Below are 17809 nucleotides of genomic sequence, written 5' to 3'. Positions count from 1 at the left end.
CGATTCATACTGCATTTATATTTTCTGCTAGCTCCTATAACAAGTGTGTTAGAAAGGTATTCATACAAGACTTAAAACAAAACTATGATTAGTATTTGTTTATACTGTTGGTATGGTCTTCCGCTGCAAAGAAGCGGAAGTTGCCTCGAAATTGCGCCAAAGATAAAAAATAAAAAATAAACAGAACCATCATAAACTGAATACAGAAGCTGTTGTTTTGTTAACTAGCTAACTGTTAGCCAAATATATGGAATATATTTATATATCTACTTTAACGTTAGCTAGTTAAGAATATCATTGCACATTTAGCTTATGAAACGTAAACCAAGAAACGTAAACCAAGGAGTATATACTATCCTGTAAAGTTTGTCTTTAGAAGTGACGTTTGTTTCCCAGTTACGCAACTCGGGTGAGTAGAAACATTTGTCTCCACGATTGTAGCTAACGTTAGCTAGCTAACTAATTTCGCTATTCTAGTAGCAGGTGAGGTAGCTGAAGATAGTTAAGCTAGGTGGTAACTTTTCACCATACATTGAGTTAGCTAGCTCAGGTGACCTAAGTTAGCTGTCGTTCACATCCAACATAACAGCTAACGTTAGCTATTGAATTGACTGTTAATTGCGTCATATTCCTCTATTAAACGAGTTATGTTAGTCATCTCTTCTTCTCCTGAACTATGGCGGTCCGCGGAGCATCCATTGCCTTTTCTTCCTAATTTGAACTTTTTCCTTCGGCTATTTGCACTGCCTCTGCATAGGAGACCAGGTGGACAGCTCGGATTCTTGCTACTTCGACCTTCTTCACCCTTACAGGGAACACAGGAACGTGATTCCACTGACTCTTCCTCAACATACCGTATTTATTCCTTCTGCACACGCTTGCCAGTGGCCAAACATAACATTTTACATTAGACACTGCAACGGTCTGTTCACATAAGCTCTCACTACTTATCTCATATACCCCAGCTTTACATGTCAGAAGAGATTCTTCATCAAATAATATTAGCACCGATAGGCTTTCCTCTGTCCTTCCATTCACCATACGGTTCAGTTGACTTGCCTCCACTACTCCTGGTCACATTCTGCTTTTAGTTTTTCATCCTCAATTTCCAACGCTACGCCAGAGATGACACCTTTTACCGGTGCCCAGATCAGAAAATTAAAACGTTCTACTAAATACTCTGATAATTCCCCAAGACACAATGCACTTTCATTTTGTTCTTCTAACAACAATCAACACAATACCACTCCTGGTCACTTTGACTCCACCTTTCCCAGTGTGTCCTCCACCATCTCGTTGACTGCAAATGGATCTACCAAAAACACATCCTTCTCCATGAAACACTCCAACAAGGAACAAGGCATTATTAGAGCGAGGACTATCTTCATTAGCAACTTCAGCCTGTTTTGCACCATTCTCCAATGGTTTTACAAATGTTCAGGATGTTAGGATGGCTTCAGAATGAGCTATCCCTATTCATCCCCAAACACCTGAACCTCTCTTTTTCTACATTCTCTCTATATTTCTCTATTGTATCCCTCTCTCATTTCCAGGTGTAAGATGAGTGGAGAGGGTTCTGCTCACAGCTCCTGCAGAGGAGGGCAGAGGGGAGGGGGATGGAGGGGAAGAGGAGGGGGATGGAGGGGAAGACCATGGAGAGGAAACTCACGCCCCCCCAGTGCTCAAAGAGGTATGGGTCAGACACATACACCACACAGTTAGCCTGGTGAGAGATAAGGGACAGTTAGAGGTAAGACTAGCCCCTTACAAGCCTCTAAATATGCCTTAACCCCCTCAATGATTTCCAACCCTTGGTTTTGGGACAACACTGACTCCATAGTGGATGCTTCAGTATCTCTTTCTCTTGCCGTCTCTTTCTAGGGTCCTCTCAGTCCCGTGTGTCTCAGACCACCCTGGACAGACTCTCTCCCTATAAAGGCTGGGCCCTCTACTTCACTGAAGGTAGGTGTGTATCAGTGGAGGCTACCGAGGGGAGAACGGCTCATAATAATGGAGTAAATGGAATTGCATCAAACACATGGAAATGATGTGTTTGATGTATTTGATACCTATTCTGCCCCAGCCATTACCACGAGCCTGGCCTCCTGTTGTGTGTTTGTATTTTAGTGTGTGTTGTCTATATACCTATTTTTTTTTGTGATGATCTATTTGTGTGTGTGTGTTTCCTGTATGAAGGTTTCATAGATAGTTCTCCGTATGTGGAGAAGATCAAAGTGTTTGAACACTACTTCACCTCACAGATACACCTCTATGACAAAGTAAGATGACAAAAATGAGATTTCTGCACATTGTTTTAACCTCTATAAAATAGTAGCCTTTGGTGAGTGGGCAAGCTTAATTTGTGTGTGTGTGTGTGGGTGTAGGATGAGATTGAGCGTCAGGGCAGTGTGTTGGTGGACTATAAGGCTCTTGTTGAGGATAAGGAGGTGTGTATGGCTCTTCCGGACCTGTCCAATCAGCTGAGAGAACAACCAGAGACCACCCTCAACTGTCTGGGCCTCGCCATACACCAGGTACATATACACATACGCTTCACTGAATTTAGTTGTGTCTATGTATTTTAATGTGTGTGTGTGTGTCAGGTTTTGACGATGGACTTGGAGAGACACGCTGCAGAGTTACAGGGGGAAGGGCTTTCTGGGGGAGCCACACCCATCATTAACATACCCCACATCAGCGCCAGGTAAAACACGCACACACTCTCACGGTCTCTCTCTGACTCAGTTTCAGGTTGTATAACTGTGTGTTTGTTTCAGGTTGTATAACTATGAGCCATTGACAGCCCTGAGGACGCTGCGTGCGAGTGTTTTTGGTCGGTTGGTGTGTGTGAGGGGGACCGTGGTACGTGTCAGCAACATCAGACCACTCTGCACACGCTTGGCTTTCACCTGCTCCGGCTGCTCACACACACACACACTCACCCTGCCACACGGCAAGTTCACCACGCCCACCAAGGTACAACACATACACTCACCTTGCCACAGAGCACTTTCATTACAACCTACATTGGATTGAACCACAGGCTGTGTGTGTGTGTGCTGATTGTGCATGTGTTTCTTCAGTGTGTGCAGCCACAGTGTCGCAGTCGTTCTTTCGTCCCCAACAGGAGCTCCCCTCTCACCCTCACTGTTGACTGGCAGAATATCAAGTAATTACACTATTATTTATAATGCTTATACATGCCTATCCAATCTTCTTAGATCTCCATACGTTTCTAGGGTGTATGGGCTAGGGGTCTGTGTCTAGGGTGTATGGGCTAGGGGAAAATGTTTTGGGGGACTGAAGCTGTGTATGCAAACTATTTCCCATGGTGCCCCAGGGTCCAGGAGCTGATTGGAGGAGAGCAGAGGGAGGCAGGGCGGATCCCTCGGACGGTGGAATGTCACCTGACCTCTGACCTCTGTGACAGTGCGGTCCCTGGAGACACCGTTACTATTACTGGAACAGTCAGAGTCAGCCAAGATGACGGTATTCTCTCACACATACACGCAGTTGTTAACGTCACTGGCACTGTCTGAGTAATTGATGAGGTGTGTGTTTTGTGTGGTGTGTGTAGGCGGCAGCAGGGGGAAGAAGGATAAGTGTATGTTCCTGCTCTACATTGAGGCCAACTCCGTCAGCAACTCTAAAGGTAGCTGTAGGTCTGTTATTGTGTAGTTGTTACTCATGTTATTGGGAGGACAAACAATGAAGTGTTTTCAAATTGTGTGGACAATCAAGTTTCTTCTTAATTAAGGTCAGAAAGTGAAGGAGGCTGGAGGTCAGGGGTCATCTGGAGGTGAAAGGTCATCAGGGATAGAGTTCTCTTTGAAGGAGCTGTACGCCATCCAGGAAATACACAGCCAACCTGATCTACTGAAGCTCATCGTACAGTAAGACACGCGCACACACAGAATACTACTGTGACACTACTGTACTAATATAGTGCTTTTGTTATGTATTGTGAGTGACTGATGTGATTTGTATTCCAGCTCCTTGTGTCCAGCCATCTATGGCCACCTGGTGAGTAAGCCTAGTTTCCATTGGTCATGTTGTTTCAGGTAAGCTGTGGCCATGTTTCAAAAAAAGTGTTTGTTTAAAAAGAAATGTGTGTTTTGTTTGTGTGTAGCTAGTAAAAGCAGGCCTGTCCTTAGCGTTGTTTGGAGGCAGTCAGAAGCATGCTGATGATAAGAACAGGATTCCCATCAGAGGAGACCCTCATATACTGGTGGTGGGAGACCCTGGCCTGGGGAAGAGTCAGATGCTACAGGTAACATGCACACACTTAAAAACACGCCAATCTCAAACTAGCCATTGTAACTGTGTGTGTGTGTGTGTGTAGGCGGTGTGTAATGTGGCTCCCAGGGGGATCTATGTGTGTGGTAACACTACCAGTACGTCAGGGCTGACCGTTACTCTGTCCAGAGACGCCGGCTCTGGAGACTACGCACTCGAGGCTGGAGCTCTGGTACTAGGAGACCAAGGTAGGGGTGTGTGCGCTTACATCCCAACCTGTCATCATCCAACCTGTCATCATCCAACCTATCTGTGCCATTTGTGTGTTTGTGTCAGGGCTGTGCTGTATAGATGAGTTTGATAAGCTGGGCCATCAGCAACAAGCGTTACTAGAGGCCATGGAGCAGCAGACCATCAGTCTGGCTAAGGCTGGTCTGGTGTGTTCCCTACCTGCTAGGACCTCTGTTATCGCTGCTGCTAACCCTGCTGGAGGACACTACAACAGGGCCAAGACGGTCTCCGAAAACCTCAAGTAGACTCGCACACATTTTCACCTTTCATTTTTAGCTTATGCTACACTGTAGGTACAAGTTGACTTATTTTGTGTATGTGTGTGTAGGATGGGCAGTGCCCTCCTTTCGAGGTTTGACGTGGTCTTCCTCCTATTGGATGTTCCTGATGAGTCGCATGACCGCCGGCTGTCGGAACATGTCATGGCCGTCAGGTCAGGGAAGGGAGGGGCTTCAGGTGCCGTGGTTACACGAGGAGACTACCATCAATCACAGAGCTCGCTGCTGGAGCCCTCCGACACACCTCTTTCTGACCGGCTGCAGGTACCCACACAAATACCAAAGTACTTTACCAAAATATATGGAATTTCTGACATTGAGTCTGTCTCTGTTAGGTGTGTCCAGGGGAGTGTGTAGACCCCATCCCCCACTCCCTGCTGAGAAAATATGTTGGTTATGCCCGTCGCTACGTTCATCCCTCGCTCTCTACTGCCGCTGCCCAGACGCTCCAGGACTTCTACCTCTCCCTACGCTCACACACACACCCCGTCGACAGCACACCCATCACCACACGCCAGCTGGAGTCCCTCATCCGCCTCACAGAGGTAGGCAAACACACTCACTCAAATACACACATGCAATTTGATCATAACACATCCTAAAGTCTCTAACATGTCACACAGACCTGAGCCTGTGCCCTGACTATGTGACTATGTGTGAGTAGGCACGGGCGAAGCTGGAGCTCAGAGAGACAGCGACCAAGAGTGACGCTGAAGACGTAGTGGAGATCATGAAACACAGGTAACACATTATCCCACATACATTCCCCTACGTATTTATTTGGACAGTGAAGCGAAAACATTTAATTTGCCTCTACTCAAGCAGTTTGGATTTGAAATCAAATGTTTTAAGGGGTGATTACAGAATTTATTTTTATTTGAGGGTATTTCCATACATATCTGTTTTACCGTTTAGAAATGAATGTACTATATGTATCAAGTCCATTTAGAAAGTGTCAGGTGTATTTGGACAAATTCACTTTTGGGGTCCACAATGTACTGTCACTTATTGTAAATAAGAACAGAATGTTTCTAAACACATCTACATGAATATGGATGCTACCATGATCAGATAGTATTGAAAGAATCATGAATAATGATGGGTGAGTTCGTTACAGATGCACAGAGATCATGCCCTCAAAACATGTTTGCATTTTTTGGGAGGTATGATATTTATACCTCGAAAGATTTCTCATTATTATTCATGATTCATTCATGATTATCTGTAATCCATGGTAGCATCTACATTAATGTAGAAGTGTTCAGAAACATTATATTCTTATTTACAATAAAAGTGACTCCACAATGACACAATCCATTATTTACCATTAATTTATATTGGGCACAACATAATCTGAAATGCAAGCAGAACAAACTGCAAATGCATTCAACAACTTTGTAGTCAATGCATGCTAGGAATATGGGAACAAATACAAAACATTTGACTACACTATAAGTGAATTTGTTCAAATACTTATGATACTTTCAAATGGGGGAGGACTAGATAAAGTGCTTTCATTTCTGAACGATAAAACAGATTTATAAAATGACCCTCAAATAAAAGGGACAATTCTGTGGGGGACATTCTGGTGTGTGTGTCAGTCTGGCAGATACCTTCTCTGATGGTAGTGGAGGTCTGGACTTTGAGCGGTCAGTACTGGGTGTTGGGATGAGTCAGCGTTCGGCTGCCAAGAGATTTATCACTGCGCTCAACACACACGCTCAGCGCACACACACCATGTTGTACGACCTCACACAGCTACGCAGCCTGGCCAAGGACCTCAACATACAGGTAACACCCACACACACCCCTGTCTGTTGCTTTCGGTCTTACGACAACTTATGTTGCAGGTTGTGGAATTCAAAAGGGTGTGTGTGTGTGTGTGTGTTGATTCAGGTTGCAGACTTTGAAGGTTTCATCAGTTCTCTGAATGAACAAGGCTACCTGCTGAAGAAAGGACACAGACAGTACCAGCTACAGACTATATAACACACAAACATCATTTAAAGACCTGCTGTTACATAATGCAATACACATGTTTTGTAAAGAATTGGTTGTTCTATTCGTGAATTCTTCCAATACTGAGATGTATATCTGTACAGTACCAGTCAAAAGTTTGGACACCTACTCATTCCAGGGTCTGCTTCATCTCCTCCAGCCTGGAGGTATGTTGGGTCATTATCCTGTTGAAAAACAAATGATAGTCCCACTAAGCGAAAACCAGATGGGTTGGCGTATCAGTGCAGAGTGCTGTGGTAGCCATGCTGGTTAAGTGTGCCTTTGATTTATTTAGAATTTGACTGTTTAACCAGCAAAGCACCCCCAGACCATCACACCTCCTTTTCCATGCTAAACGGTGGAAACCACACATGCAGACATCATGCTTTCACCTACTTAAATCTCCCATTTGGAATCCAGACCAAAGAACAGATTTACACTGGTCTAATGTCCATTGCTCGTGTTTCTTGGCCCAAGCAAGTCTCTTCTTATTGATGTCCTTTAGTATTGGTTTCTTTGCAGCAATTTGACCATGAAGGTCTGATTCACAGTCTCTGAAAAGTTGATGTTGATGTGTCTGTTACTTGAACTCTGTGAAGCATTTATTTGGGCTGCAATTTCTGAGGCTGGTAACACCAATTAACTTATCCCCTGCAGGTAACTCTGGGTCTTACTTTCCTGTGGCGGTCCTCATGAGAGCCAGTTTCATCATAGCGCTTGATGTTTTTTTTGCGACTGCACTTGAAACTTTCAAAGTTCTTGAAATATTCCATATTGACTGACTTTCACCTTGAGTAGGTGTGTCCAAACATTTGACTGGTACTGTATATTAATATATAACGGGTTAATACATTAATAATGAATCTGTTTTAATATGAATTCCTGACCAATGTTAATGTATTTTGACTATTTGTATTGTGCAAATCTTGTAATTTAACTGCTTTGGGGACGAATGTGATAAAATAAATAAGCTAGAAATATTATGGACATTTTGATCAAATAAAGTAAATGTTGAAAATATTAGGAACAACAAGGTTTTGCAGACTCCTTTGCAGCTGCGTATAGAGTCCACTGCTCGCGCTGTTTGTTCAGCTGTGGCGCAAGTGACTGGTTCAAGGATTTGTCTTGAAGTGCGCAGGCGTGAAATAAATAACCTTTACATTTGAGAGAAAATGAGGCAGGTAGTGGTAAGATTATGCACTCTGAACGACCAAAATGGTGACACATCCTGCATTATCGGATTATAATTATCCAAATGATCAAAACTAGGTAACCTTTCAAATCAGGGTTTTGGGGGATTTGTTAAGTGGCATCAGAGATGCTTGTATCTATCTCTGGTGATATCCACCAATACCACGACGTCGTAAAACTGTCGCGGAATACGGCAGAAAACATGGAACACGTTGGCTTGATCGGCTAGAGCTGCTGGTTGATACTAAGGAAACAGGACAAATATGAGCCAGCGGGGAGGTGTAAAAACAGTTGTGTGTGCAAAGCGTTGTAAATGAGGTTAGTTTGTAAGTCGCGTCTTGTTCGCGATGTTCTTGTCGGTTTCTAAAAATAACTTGGCGTGTGCGAGAAGTGTGTGTTGGGCAATTCCTGCGTCATGGCGGCAGCAGCAGCAGACAGGTGTGTGTGTGAGGATAGAACTGAAGTTGCTGCAGAGACTTAAAAACAGAGTGTCCTCTGTCGCCCAGTGGTCCAGCTACACACAATATCACACACACACCCCGCAGGACACGCACATCCCCAGCCCAACGACCCCAGAGGTTAGCGGCCAAGAGCTAAAGGGTTCCACGGAAAGCGTCTCCCGATATTGTCGCCGCGGAGGTCACGAGAGGACGCAGGGTAACGACGACCGCTTTAGGTTTTACCCTACGGATCACTCCTCGTCTAACTCTCATGTTCTCCTGGGGTTGAGGTTGTTCCCAGTGAGTTCTGGTGTGTTTCCAGGCTGGAGAGGTCTCTGTAGTGGAAAACCCCGTGAGACCCCAGCCGACGGCCCACCTGGAGTGGACCTGAGGGAAACCACCCAGCCAGCTGATAGACCGTCTGATCTTGGTCAAGGACTGTTCAAATTTAAAGAACTGGTAGGTGGTGTAGGTCGGTGTGGTAAGACAAGTGGTAGTCTTTGCTAATTCATTGTTGTTGTCTGTGTGCAGGAAGTTGTCCCATTGTAGGTTAAATTCTGCCATAATGCTGAGTCTACTTTTAGGGCTGGTTTCCCTTGCTGTCACAGCATGTTTTAAATACAAAGAACCACACACTCTCTAGTCATATGAACAATGCAGAGTTCTGCACTAAATATTGCTCAACCAGTGTTTAAAAAAAAACTTTCTATGTGTGTTTCAGTATGAGAACCCATGGACTATCCCCAACCTGCTGTGTGTGTGTCGCATTGCACTGGCTCCAGTCCTGGGAATCCTGATAACTGAGCAACATTTTCACCTCTCCCTTGGGCTGTTTGCTTTGGCTGGATTTACTGACGTGGTACACACACCTGCCTACACACACCGCTTGAAATACACTCTATCACCAAAAATATGTGGACATTGCTCATTGAACATCTAATTCCAAAATCATGGGCATCAATATGAAGTTGGTCCCCCTTTGTTGCAATAAGGCATTTCACTAGATGTTGGAATATTGCTGCGGGGACTTGCTTCCGTTCAGCCACAAGTGCATTTGTGAGGTCAGGCAATGATGTTGGGCGATTAGGCCTGGCTCACAGTCAGCGTTCCAATTCATCCTGAAGGTGTTCAATGGGGTTGAGCTCAGGGCTCTTTGCAGGCCAGTGAAGTTCTTCCACACTGATCTTGACAAACCATTTCTGTATGGATCTCACTTTGTGCATGAGGGCATTGTCATGCTGAAACAGGAAAACTGTTGCCACAAAGTTGGGAGCACAGAATCGTCCAGAATGTCATTGTATGCTGTAGTGTTAAGATTTATTTTCACTAGAGCTAAAGGGCGTAGCACGAACCATGAAAAACAGACCCAGACCATTATTCCCCCTCCACCAAACTTTACAGTTGGCACTATGCATTGAGGCAGGTAGCCTTTTCTTGGCATCTGCCGAACCCAGATTCATCACTCCTGTGAACGCATTTCCACTGCTCCAATGGCGGTGAGCTTTACACCACTCCAGCCGAGTCTTGGTATTGGCATGGTGATCTTAGGCTTGTGTGTGGCTGCTCGGTAATGGAAACCCATTTCATGAAGCTCCCAAAGAACAGTTATTGTGCTGACATTGCTTGTGTGGCCTACCACTTTGTTGATGAGCCGTTGCTGCTCCTAGACGTTTCCACTTCACAATAGCAGAACTTACAGTTGACTGGGCAGCTCTAGCAGTGCAGAAATTTGACAAACTGATTTGTTGATAAGGTGGCATCCTATGACGGTGCCACGTTGAAAGTAATTGAACTCTTCAGTAAGGCCATAATACCGCCAATGTTTGTCTATAGAGATTGCATGGTTGTTCTTGATTTTATACCCTTGTCAGCAACGGATGTGGCTGAAATGGTTGGATCCACTAATTTGAAGGGGTGTCCACATACTTTTGTGTATATATAGTGTACTTTGATTTAAAAAATAATAATAATAATAATAATACGCCACCATACACACATACACTGTTAACCCTGTGTGTTGTCTTTGTAGCTGGATGGTTATATAGCCCGTAACTGGCCCAGTCAGAAGTCTGCGCTGGGCAGCGCACTCGACCCATTGGCTGATAAAATCCTCATCAGCGTTCTCTACATCAGTCTCACCTACGCACAGCTCATCCCAGGTGTGTGTTGAAATGCAGTCCTTCCTTGCTGCGAAATTCAATTAAATCTTTCTGTTTACAGTGCTAATAATCCCAAACAATGTCAACACAATCCTCATAGATGTAGAAGACACATTTGAAAGCAAAAATGAATTAGTTGTTTAATTTGTGGTCTTCCAGCACCTCTGACCATGTCTTCTCTTAGCTCCCCTGACAGTGTTGGTGATAGCCAGAGACCTTGGTCTGATAGCGGCTGTTTTCTACGTCAGATACAAGACTGTCCCACCTCCTGTAAGTCTCTCACACACACACACAGCGGGCTGGTTCAGGGCTGTCACGGACACTTGCCCATCAGTAGGATACAGGAATGAGGAGATGAATGGCAGTGGATCCAGAACTTTGTTGCGTCTAGATCTTTGGCGTTGCTCTTTTTAGACTACATAATAATTATCTTCCGCTCCCTCCTCTTGCTCTCTTCTCTCTCGTTCCAGGTGACTCTCAGTAAGTTTTTTAACCCCTGCTACACAACAGCGCAGCTCAAACCCACCACCCTCAGCAAGGTAAGTTTCTGTACCTTATATATACAAACACACGCATATATCTAAATACCCATGCAAAAAAAGTCATACAACAGTCCTCAGTCGTTTGTCTAGTTGGTTAATCGTGTGTGTGGGTTGTATGCTTGCGTGCAGGTGAACACAGCGATCCAGCTCTTCCTAGTAGCAGCATCGTTGGCCTCGCCTGTCTTTCACTACACAGACAGTCCGCTCCTGCAAGCCCTATGGTAAGACACGCACCACAGGCAGTCTGTTTTGACACACTGCACTCTGAAACTCTAAATGGTTCATTGTTTTTGTTCCGCATGTGTTGGTAATACTGTGTTTATGTGCAGGTATATCACAGCGGTAACGACGACTGTGTCAGGCTACAGCTACTATCACTATGGCATGAAGACTGTCGCTGTGCTCAACAGCACCAAGTAACCATGGCAACTCAGCAAGCGCCAAGTAACGGTTGCAACTTAATACACTCCACAACCATTGTTGCGCCTGAGTACTCAAGTTGAACACACACCCACGTGTGTTTGGAAAGACTCCAAAATGAGTGTGTATTTTTAATCTCAGTATTGCCATGGGAACGTTTTGTATCTGATGAATGTGATTAAACGATAAACCTGCTCTACTGCCGTATTTATCAACTCCTTGTTTAGATTGCTAGTATGGTCTGTAAAGAAGATCAGGATTCTGCAAGAGTGTGTGTGGCGGGAATTTTAAACGTGTATGCGATGGGGACGTTTTCAACATAGCCACCAATTGCACCAAGAAGGTTTAGTGTGTCAAAGCTCTGTGTTAGTGACATCTGCTGGTCTACTGAAGTCACCAGCTGTTGATTATAAGATTGACTATTGATATTTGTATTGTCATTCGTTTTTAAAAATTTAATTTAACTAGGCAAGTCAGTTATGAACACATTCTTATTTACAATGACGGCCTACCCATGTTGCGCCACTCGGGAGTTCTGTCTCCTAGCTTAGTGATTTCTCCAATACAGCAGGTTTAGTCAAACCCTAAGAAGCTCATGGTTCAGTGAGACAAGATTGGGAAGGATGGCTGTGCAAGGCTAGTCAAACTGCAACATCAGTAATATTGGAAAGAAACATGATTTAATGAGGCTTCAAATGATCAGTGGTAAATACTTATGAAAAACACTCCCAAAAACGACTTAGTACTTTGAAGTATCTGTACTTTACTATTTAAATCGGACAACTCCACTACATTCCTAAAGAAAATGTACTTTTTACTCTACATTTTCCCTGAAACCAAAGTACTCATTACTAATTCATGTACTTAAAGAGAGAATCCCTGGTCATCCCTACTACATCTGACCTGGCAGACTCACTAAACACACGCTTTGTTTGTACATTTATGAGTTGGAATGTGCCCCTGGCTACCTGTAAATAAAAAAACAAGAAAATCATGCAGTCTGGTTAGATTAATATAAGGAATTTGAAATTATTTATACTTTTGATACTTATTTAAGGCCAAATACTTTGACTTTTACTCAAGTAGGATTTTACTAGGTGACTTTTACTTCAGTCTTTTTCTATTAAATGTATATTTACTTTCACTCAAGTTGAAAATTGGGTACTTTTCCCACCACTGCAAATTATACCAGGTGATGAGGGTTATTTCATCAGTACATTACATCAGATTTGTAGTGTTTTGGAAACTTGAAAAGCAGCGAGGATCACTACAATTGACTAATTTATTAAATCATTAATTTATCCAGGTGTTACATGGCTGGTGCCTTGAAATCCAATTTGTGTGTGAGAGAATTCAGCTTCTTCACTTCAGATCCCGGAGGTGAATTCAGGTCTTCTGACAAGGGATCTTTTAACCTCCGCCAGAGAACAACATCCTGCAGACAAAATACACAGTTCAACCCCTCACCTCTGTGAACTCAGGTCAGTGCAGATACATGCAGTCATGGGTAACTGCATATGTGGAGTGTGTCTGAAAGTTGACATGGCGAAAGAACAGGGTGGATGAACAGAAGTTGGTGTCTGGAAAGCGAATTAGCTAATTGGGCAGATTTGTTTCCACTCAACTGTTTCAGGTAGCTGCTATTTTAACATTAAGCTGACCCATTGCCCACCGGGATATGGCCTGTCTAACCAATAACGGAGTGCTGATGTTATACACATCACTGTTGATCCACCCACTTTTGCAATACCCACTTTCAGACATTCCAAGTATGCAGTACACATGCTTGGATAAATGAAAGGATTGGAGTTGAGGGCTAGAATTAAGAGACAATGAGGTAAGGGCCAGAGTAGCTTAATTAGCTATGGATAGTGGTTACCTGCCAGGGCCATCGCCAGATGTAGCTCATCTCTCATGAGCTCCAGAACATAACTGACACCCTGCTCTCCCTACACACACCCACACACATTTTACATTTCACTTATTTAGCAGACACTCAACTAAAGTAGGTAACAACCACATATGATCAATGTAATTGGCATCATCTGCCCACACACACAGTTGTACCTGGCAGGCGAGCCCCCAGAGTACAGGTCGTCCAAAGAAGACAGCGGTATCCCACAGAGCTAAGGTCTTCAGGACGTCAGTCCCTCTCCTCACCCCTCTGTCCATGTACACCTCACCAAATCAAATTGTTACCATTTTTATTTAGTTTTTTATTTCACCTTTATTTAACCAGGTAGGCTAGTTGAGAACAAGTTCTCATTTGCAACTGCGACCTGGCCAAGATAAAGCATAGCAGTGTGAACAGACAACACAGAGTTACACATGGAGTAAACAATTAACAAGTCATTAACACAGTAGAAAAAAAGAGAGTCTATATACATTGTGTGCAAAAGGCATGAGGAGGTAGGCGAATAATTACAATTTTGCAGATTAACACCGGAGTGATAAATGATCAGATGGTCATGTACAGGTAGAGATATTGGTGTGCAAAAGAGCAGAAAAGTAAATAAATATAAACAGTATGGGGATGAGGTAGGTAAAATTGGGTGGGCTATTTACCGATAGCCTATGTACAGCTGCAGCGATCGGTTAGCTGCTCAGATAGCAGATGTTTGAAGTTGGTGAGGGAGATAAAAGTCTCCAACTTCAGCGATTTTTGCAATTCGTTCCAGTCACAGGCAGCAGAGAACTGGAACGAAAGGTGGCCAAATGAGGTGTTGGCTTTAGGGATGATCAGTGAGATACACCTGCTGGAGCGCGTGCTACGGGTGGGTGTTGCCATCGTGACCAGTGAACTGAGATAAGGCAGAGCTTTACCTAGCATGGACTTATAGATGACCTGGAGCCAGTGGGTCTGGCGACGAATATGTAGCGAGGGCCAGCCGACTAGAGCATACAGGTCGCAGTGGTGGGTGGTATAAGGTGCTTTAGTGACAAAACGGATGGCACTGTGATAAACTGCATCCAGTTTGCTGAGTAGAGTGTTGGAAGCTATTTTGTAGATGACATCGCCGAAGTCGAGGATCGGTAGGATAGTCAGTTTTACCAGGGTAAGTTTGGCGGCGTGAGTGAAGGAGGCTTTGTTGCGGAATAGAAAGCCGACTCTAGATTTGATTTTCGATTGGAGATGTTTGATATGAGTCTGGAAGGAGAGTTTACAGTCTAGCCAGACACCTAGGTACTTATAGATGTCCACATATTCAAGGTCGGAACCATCCAGGGTGGTGATGCTAGTCAGGCGTGCGGGTGCAGGCAGCGAACGGTTGAAAAGCATGCATTTGGTTTTACTAGCGTTTAAGAGCATTTGTTGGCCACGGAAGGAGTGTTGTATGGCATTGAAGCTCGTTTGGAGGTTAGATTGCACAGTGTCCAAGGACGGGCCGGAAGTATATAGAATGGTGTCGTCTGCGTAGAGGTGGATCAGGGAATCGCCCGCAGCAAGAGCAACATCATTGATATATACGGAGAAAAGAGTCGGCCCGAGAATTGAACCCTGTGGCACCACCATAAAGACTGCCAGAGGACCGGACAGCATGCCCTCCGATTTGACACACTGAACTCTGTCTGCAAAGTAGTTGGTGAACCAGGCACGGCAGTCATCAGAAAAACAAAGGCTACTGAGTCTGCCGATAAGAATATGGTGATTGACAGAGTCGAAAGCCTTGGCAAGGTCGATGAAGACGGCTGCACAGTACTGTCTTTTATCGATGGCGGTTATGATATTGTTTAGTACCTTGAGTGTGGCTGAGGTGCACCCGTGACCGGCTCGGAAACCAGATTGCACAGCGGAGAAGGTACGGTGGGATTCGAGATGGTCAGTGACCTGTTTGTTGACTTGGCTTTCGAAGACCTTAGATAGGCAGGGCAGGATGGATAAAGGTCTGTAACAGTTTGGGTCCAGGGTGTCTCCCCCTTTGAAGAGGGGGATGACTGCGGCAGCTTTCCAATCCTTGGGGATCTCAGACGATATGAAAGAGAGGTTGAACAGGCTGGTAATAGGGTTTGCGACAATGGCGGTGTATAGTTTCAGAAATAGAGGGTCCAGATTGTCAAGCCCAGCTGATTTGTACAGGTCCAGGTTTTGCAGCTCTTTCAGAACATCTGCTATCTGGATTTGGGGAAAGGAGAACCTGGAGAGGCTTGGGTGAGGAGCTACGGGGGGGGGGCTGTTGGCCGAGGTTGGAGTAGCCAGGCGGAAGGCATGGCCAGCCGTTGAGAAATGCTTGTTGAAGTTTTCGATAATCATGGATTTATCGGTGGTGACCGTGTTACCAAGCCTCAGAGCAGTGGGCAGCTGGGGGGAGGTGCTCTTGTTCTCCATGGACTTCACAGTGTCCCAGAACTTTTTGGAGTTGGAGCTACAGGATGCACATTTCTGCCTGAAGAAGCTGGCCTTAGCTTTCCTGACTGACTGTGTGTATTGGTTCCTGACTTCCCTGAACAGTTGCATATCGCGGGGACTATTCGATGCTGTTGCAGTCCGCCACAGGATGTTTTTCTGCTGATCGAGGGCAGTCAGGTCTGGAGTGAACCAAGGGCTGTATCTGTTCTTAGTTCTGCATTTTTTGAACGGAGCATGTTTATCTAAAATGGTGAGGAAGTTACTTTTAAAGAATGACCAGGCATCCTCATCTGACGGGATGAGGTCAATGTCCTTCCAGGATACCCGGGCCAGGTCGATTAGAGAGGCCTGCTCACAGAAGTGTTTTAGGGAGCGTTTGACAGTGATGAGGGGTGGTCGTTTGACTGCGGCTCCGTAGCGGATACAGGCAATGAGGCAGTGATCGCTGAGATCCTGGTTGAGGACAGCGGAGGTGTATTTGGAGGGCCAGTTGGTCAGGATGACGTCTATGAGGGTGCCCTTGTTTACAGATTTAGGGTTGTACCTGGTGGGCTCCTTGATGATTTGTGTGAGATTGAGGGCATCTAGCTTAGATTGTAGGACTGCTGGGGTGTTAAGCATATCCCAGTTTAGGTCACCTAACAGAACAAACTCTGAAGCTAGATGGGGGGCGATCAATTCACAAATGGTATCCAGGGCACAGCTGGGAGCTGAGGGGGGTCGGTATAGCAGGCGGCAACAGTGAGAGACTTATTTCTGGAGAGAGTCATTTTTAAAATTAGTAGTTCGAACTGTTTGGGTATGGACCTGGAAAGTATGACATTACTTTGCAGGCTATCTCTGCAGTAGACTGCAACTCCTCCCCCTTTGGCAGTTCTATCTTGACGGAAAATGTTATGCATGAAATGCTTACTTACAATCCCTTAAAATGAACCAACAATGCAGTTCAAGAAATAGTTAAAATATTTCCTATATAAACTAAAGTTTTTAAAAAATCTGATCAATCAAAAAGTAACACAAATGTACATAACAATAATGAGGCTATATACAGGAGATACCGGTACCGAGTCAATGTGCGGGATACAGGTTAGTCGAGGAAATTTGTAAAGTGACTATGCATAGATAATAAACAGCGAGTAGCAGCAGTGGAAAAACCTATGGGGGGCGGGGGTCAATGTAAAATAGTCCGGGTGGCCATTTGATTAGTTGTTCAGCAATTTTATGGCTTGGGGGTAGAAGCTGTTAAGGAGACTTTTGGTCCTAGATTTGGCGCTCCGGGACTGCTTGCCGTAGCAGAGAGAACATTCTATGACTTGGGTGACTGGAGCCTTTGACAATTTTTTGGGCTTCCTCTGACACCGCCTAGTGTATAGGTCCTGGATGGTAGGAAGCTTGGCCCCAGTGATGTACTAGGCCGTACGCACTACCCTCTGTAGCACCTTACAGTCAGATGTCGAGCAGTTGGCATACCAGACGGTGATGCAACTGTAGACCCTTTTTGAGGATCTGGGGACCTATGCCAAATCTTTTCAGTCTCCTGAGGGGGAAAAGGTGTTGTTGTGGCCTCTTCACGACTGTCTTGGTATGTTTGGACCATGATTGTTCGTTGGTGATGCATTTTTCTCTTACATACTCTCCAATCACCACGTCTAAAAGTGTGGCTACAGAGGCCTTGATGGTGTCCACAAAAATAGTACTGACCACCCCATCAAACACATCCTCAGTCTGTGTACATGTAGGGGGTGTCGTGGGTCTTGGCTGGGGGGAGTAGATTGGTGGGCTGCGAGACCTAGAGTCCTTAGGGTCTGGCCCACATGACGTATCGGAGTCCTGGTACGTTGTATGAATATCCATGGTATATGCTGAAATGAAGAACTGGAGGCTTTAAGGGCACTCCTTTTATTGT

At 44.8% G+C, this 17809-nt stretch overlaps 2 protein-coding genes across 2 annotated transcripts; both read left to right on the top strand.

The window, feature by feature from the left end:
- Positions 1 to 151: 151 nt before the first annotated feature.
- mcm8 (minichromosome maintenance 8 homologous recombination repair factor) lies at positions 152 to 7781 on the top strand. The gene is made up of 20 exons (XM_046308326.1): positions 152 to 409; positions 1554 to 1690; positions 1882 to 1962; positions 2197 to 2279; positions 2385 to 2534; positions 2604 to 2704; positions 2778 to 2976; positions 3084 to 3169; positions 3341 to 3489; positions 3578 to 3652; positions 3758 to 3893; positions 3993 to 4023; positions 4130 to 4270; positions 4343 to 4484; positions 4573 to 4768; positions 4856 to 5069; positions 5141 to 5350; positions 5470 to 5546; positions 6407 to 6596; positions 6702 to 7781. Exons 2-20 carry the CDS (start codon positions 1561 to 1563, stop codon positions 6792 to 6794), a joined length of 2484 nt encoding a protein of 827 aa, XP_046164282.1. The 5' UTR covers positions 152 to 409; positions 1554 to 1560; the 3' UTR covers positions 6795 to 7781.
- Positions 7782 to 7953: 172 nt separating this feature from the next.
- On the top strand, positions 7954 to 11750 carry LOC124001504 (cardiolipin synthase (CMP-forming)-like). The gene is made up of 7 exons (XM_046308328.1): positions 7954 to 8893; positions 9156 to 9293; positions 10464 to 10593; positions 10778 to 10863; positions 11064 to 11132; positions 11265 to 11356; positions 11465 to 11750. Exons 1-7 carry the CDS (start codon positions 8342 to 8344, stop codon positions 11553 to 11555), a joined length of 1158 nt encoding a protein of 385 aa, XP_046164284.1. The 5' UTR covers positions 7954 to 8341; the 3' UTR covers positions 11556 to 11750.
- Positions 11751 to 17809: the final 6059 nt, after the last annotated feature.

The sequence above is a fragment of the Oncorhynchus gorbuscha genome, linkage group LG17, assembly GCF_021184085.1.
Source record: "Oncorhynchus gorbuscha isolate QuinsamMale2020 ecotype Even-year linkage group LG17, OgorEven_v1.0, whole genome shotgun sequence".
In the NCBI taxonomy this organism is placed as follows: domain Eukaryota; kingdom Metazoa; phylum Chordata; class Actinopteri; order Salmoniformes; family Salmonidae; genus Oncorhynchus; species Oncorhynchus gorbuscha.
The sequence above is the reverse complement of the archived record's forward strand: the minus strand, read 5'-3'. Positions and strand labels throughout refer to the sequence as shown.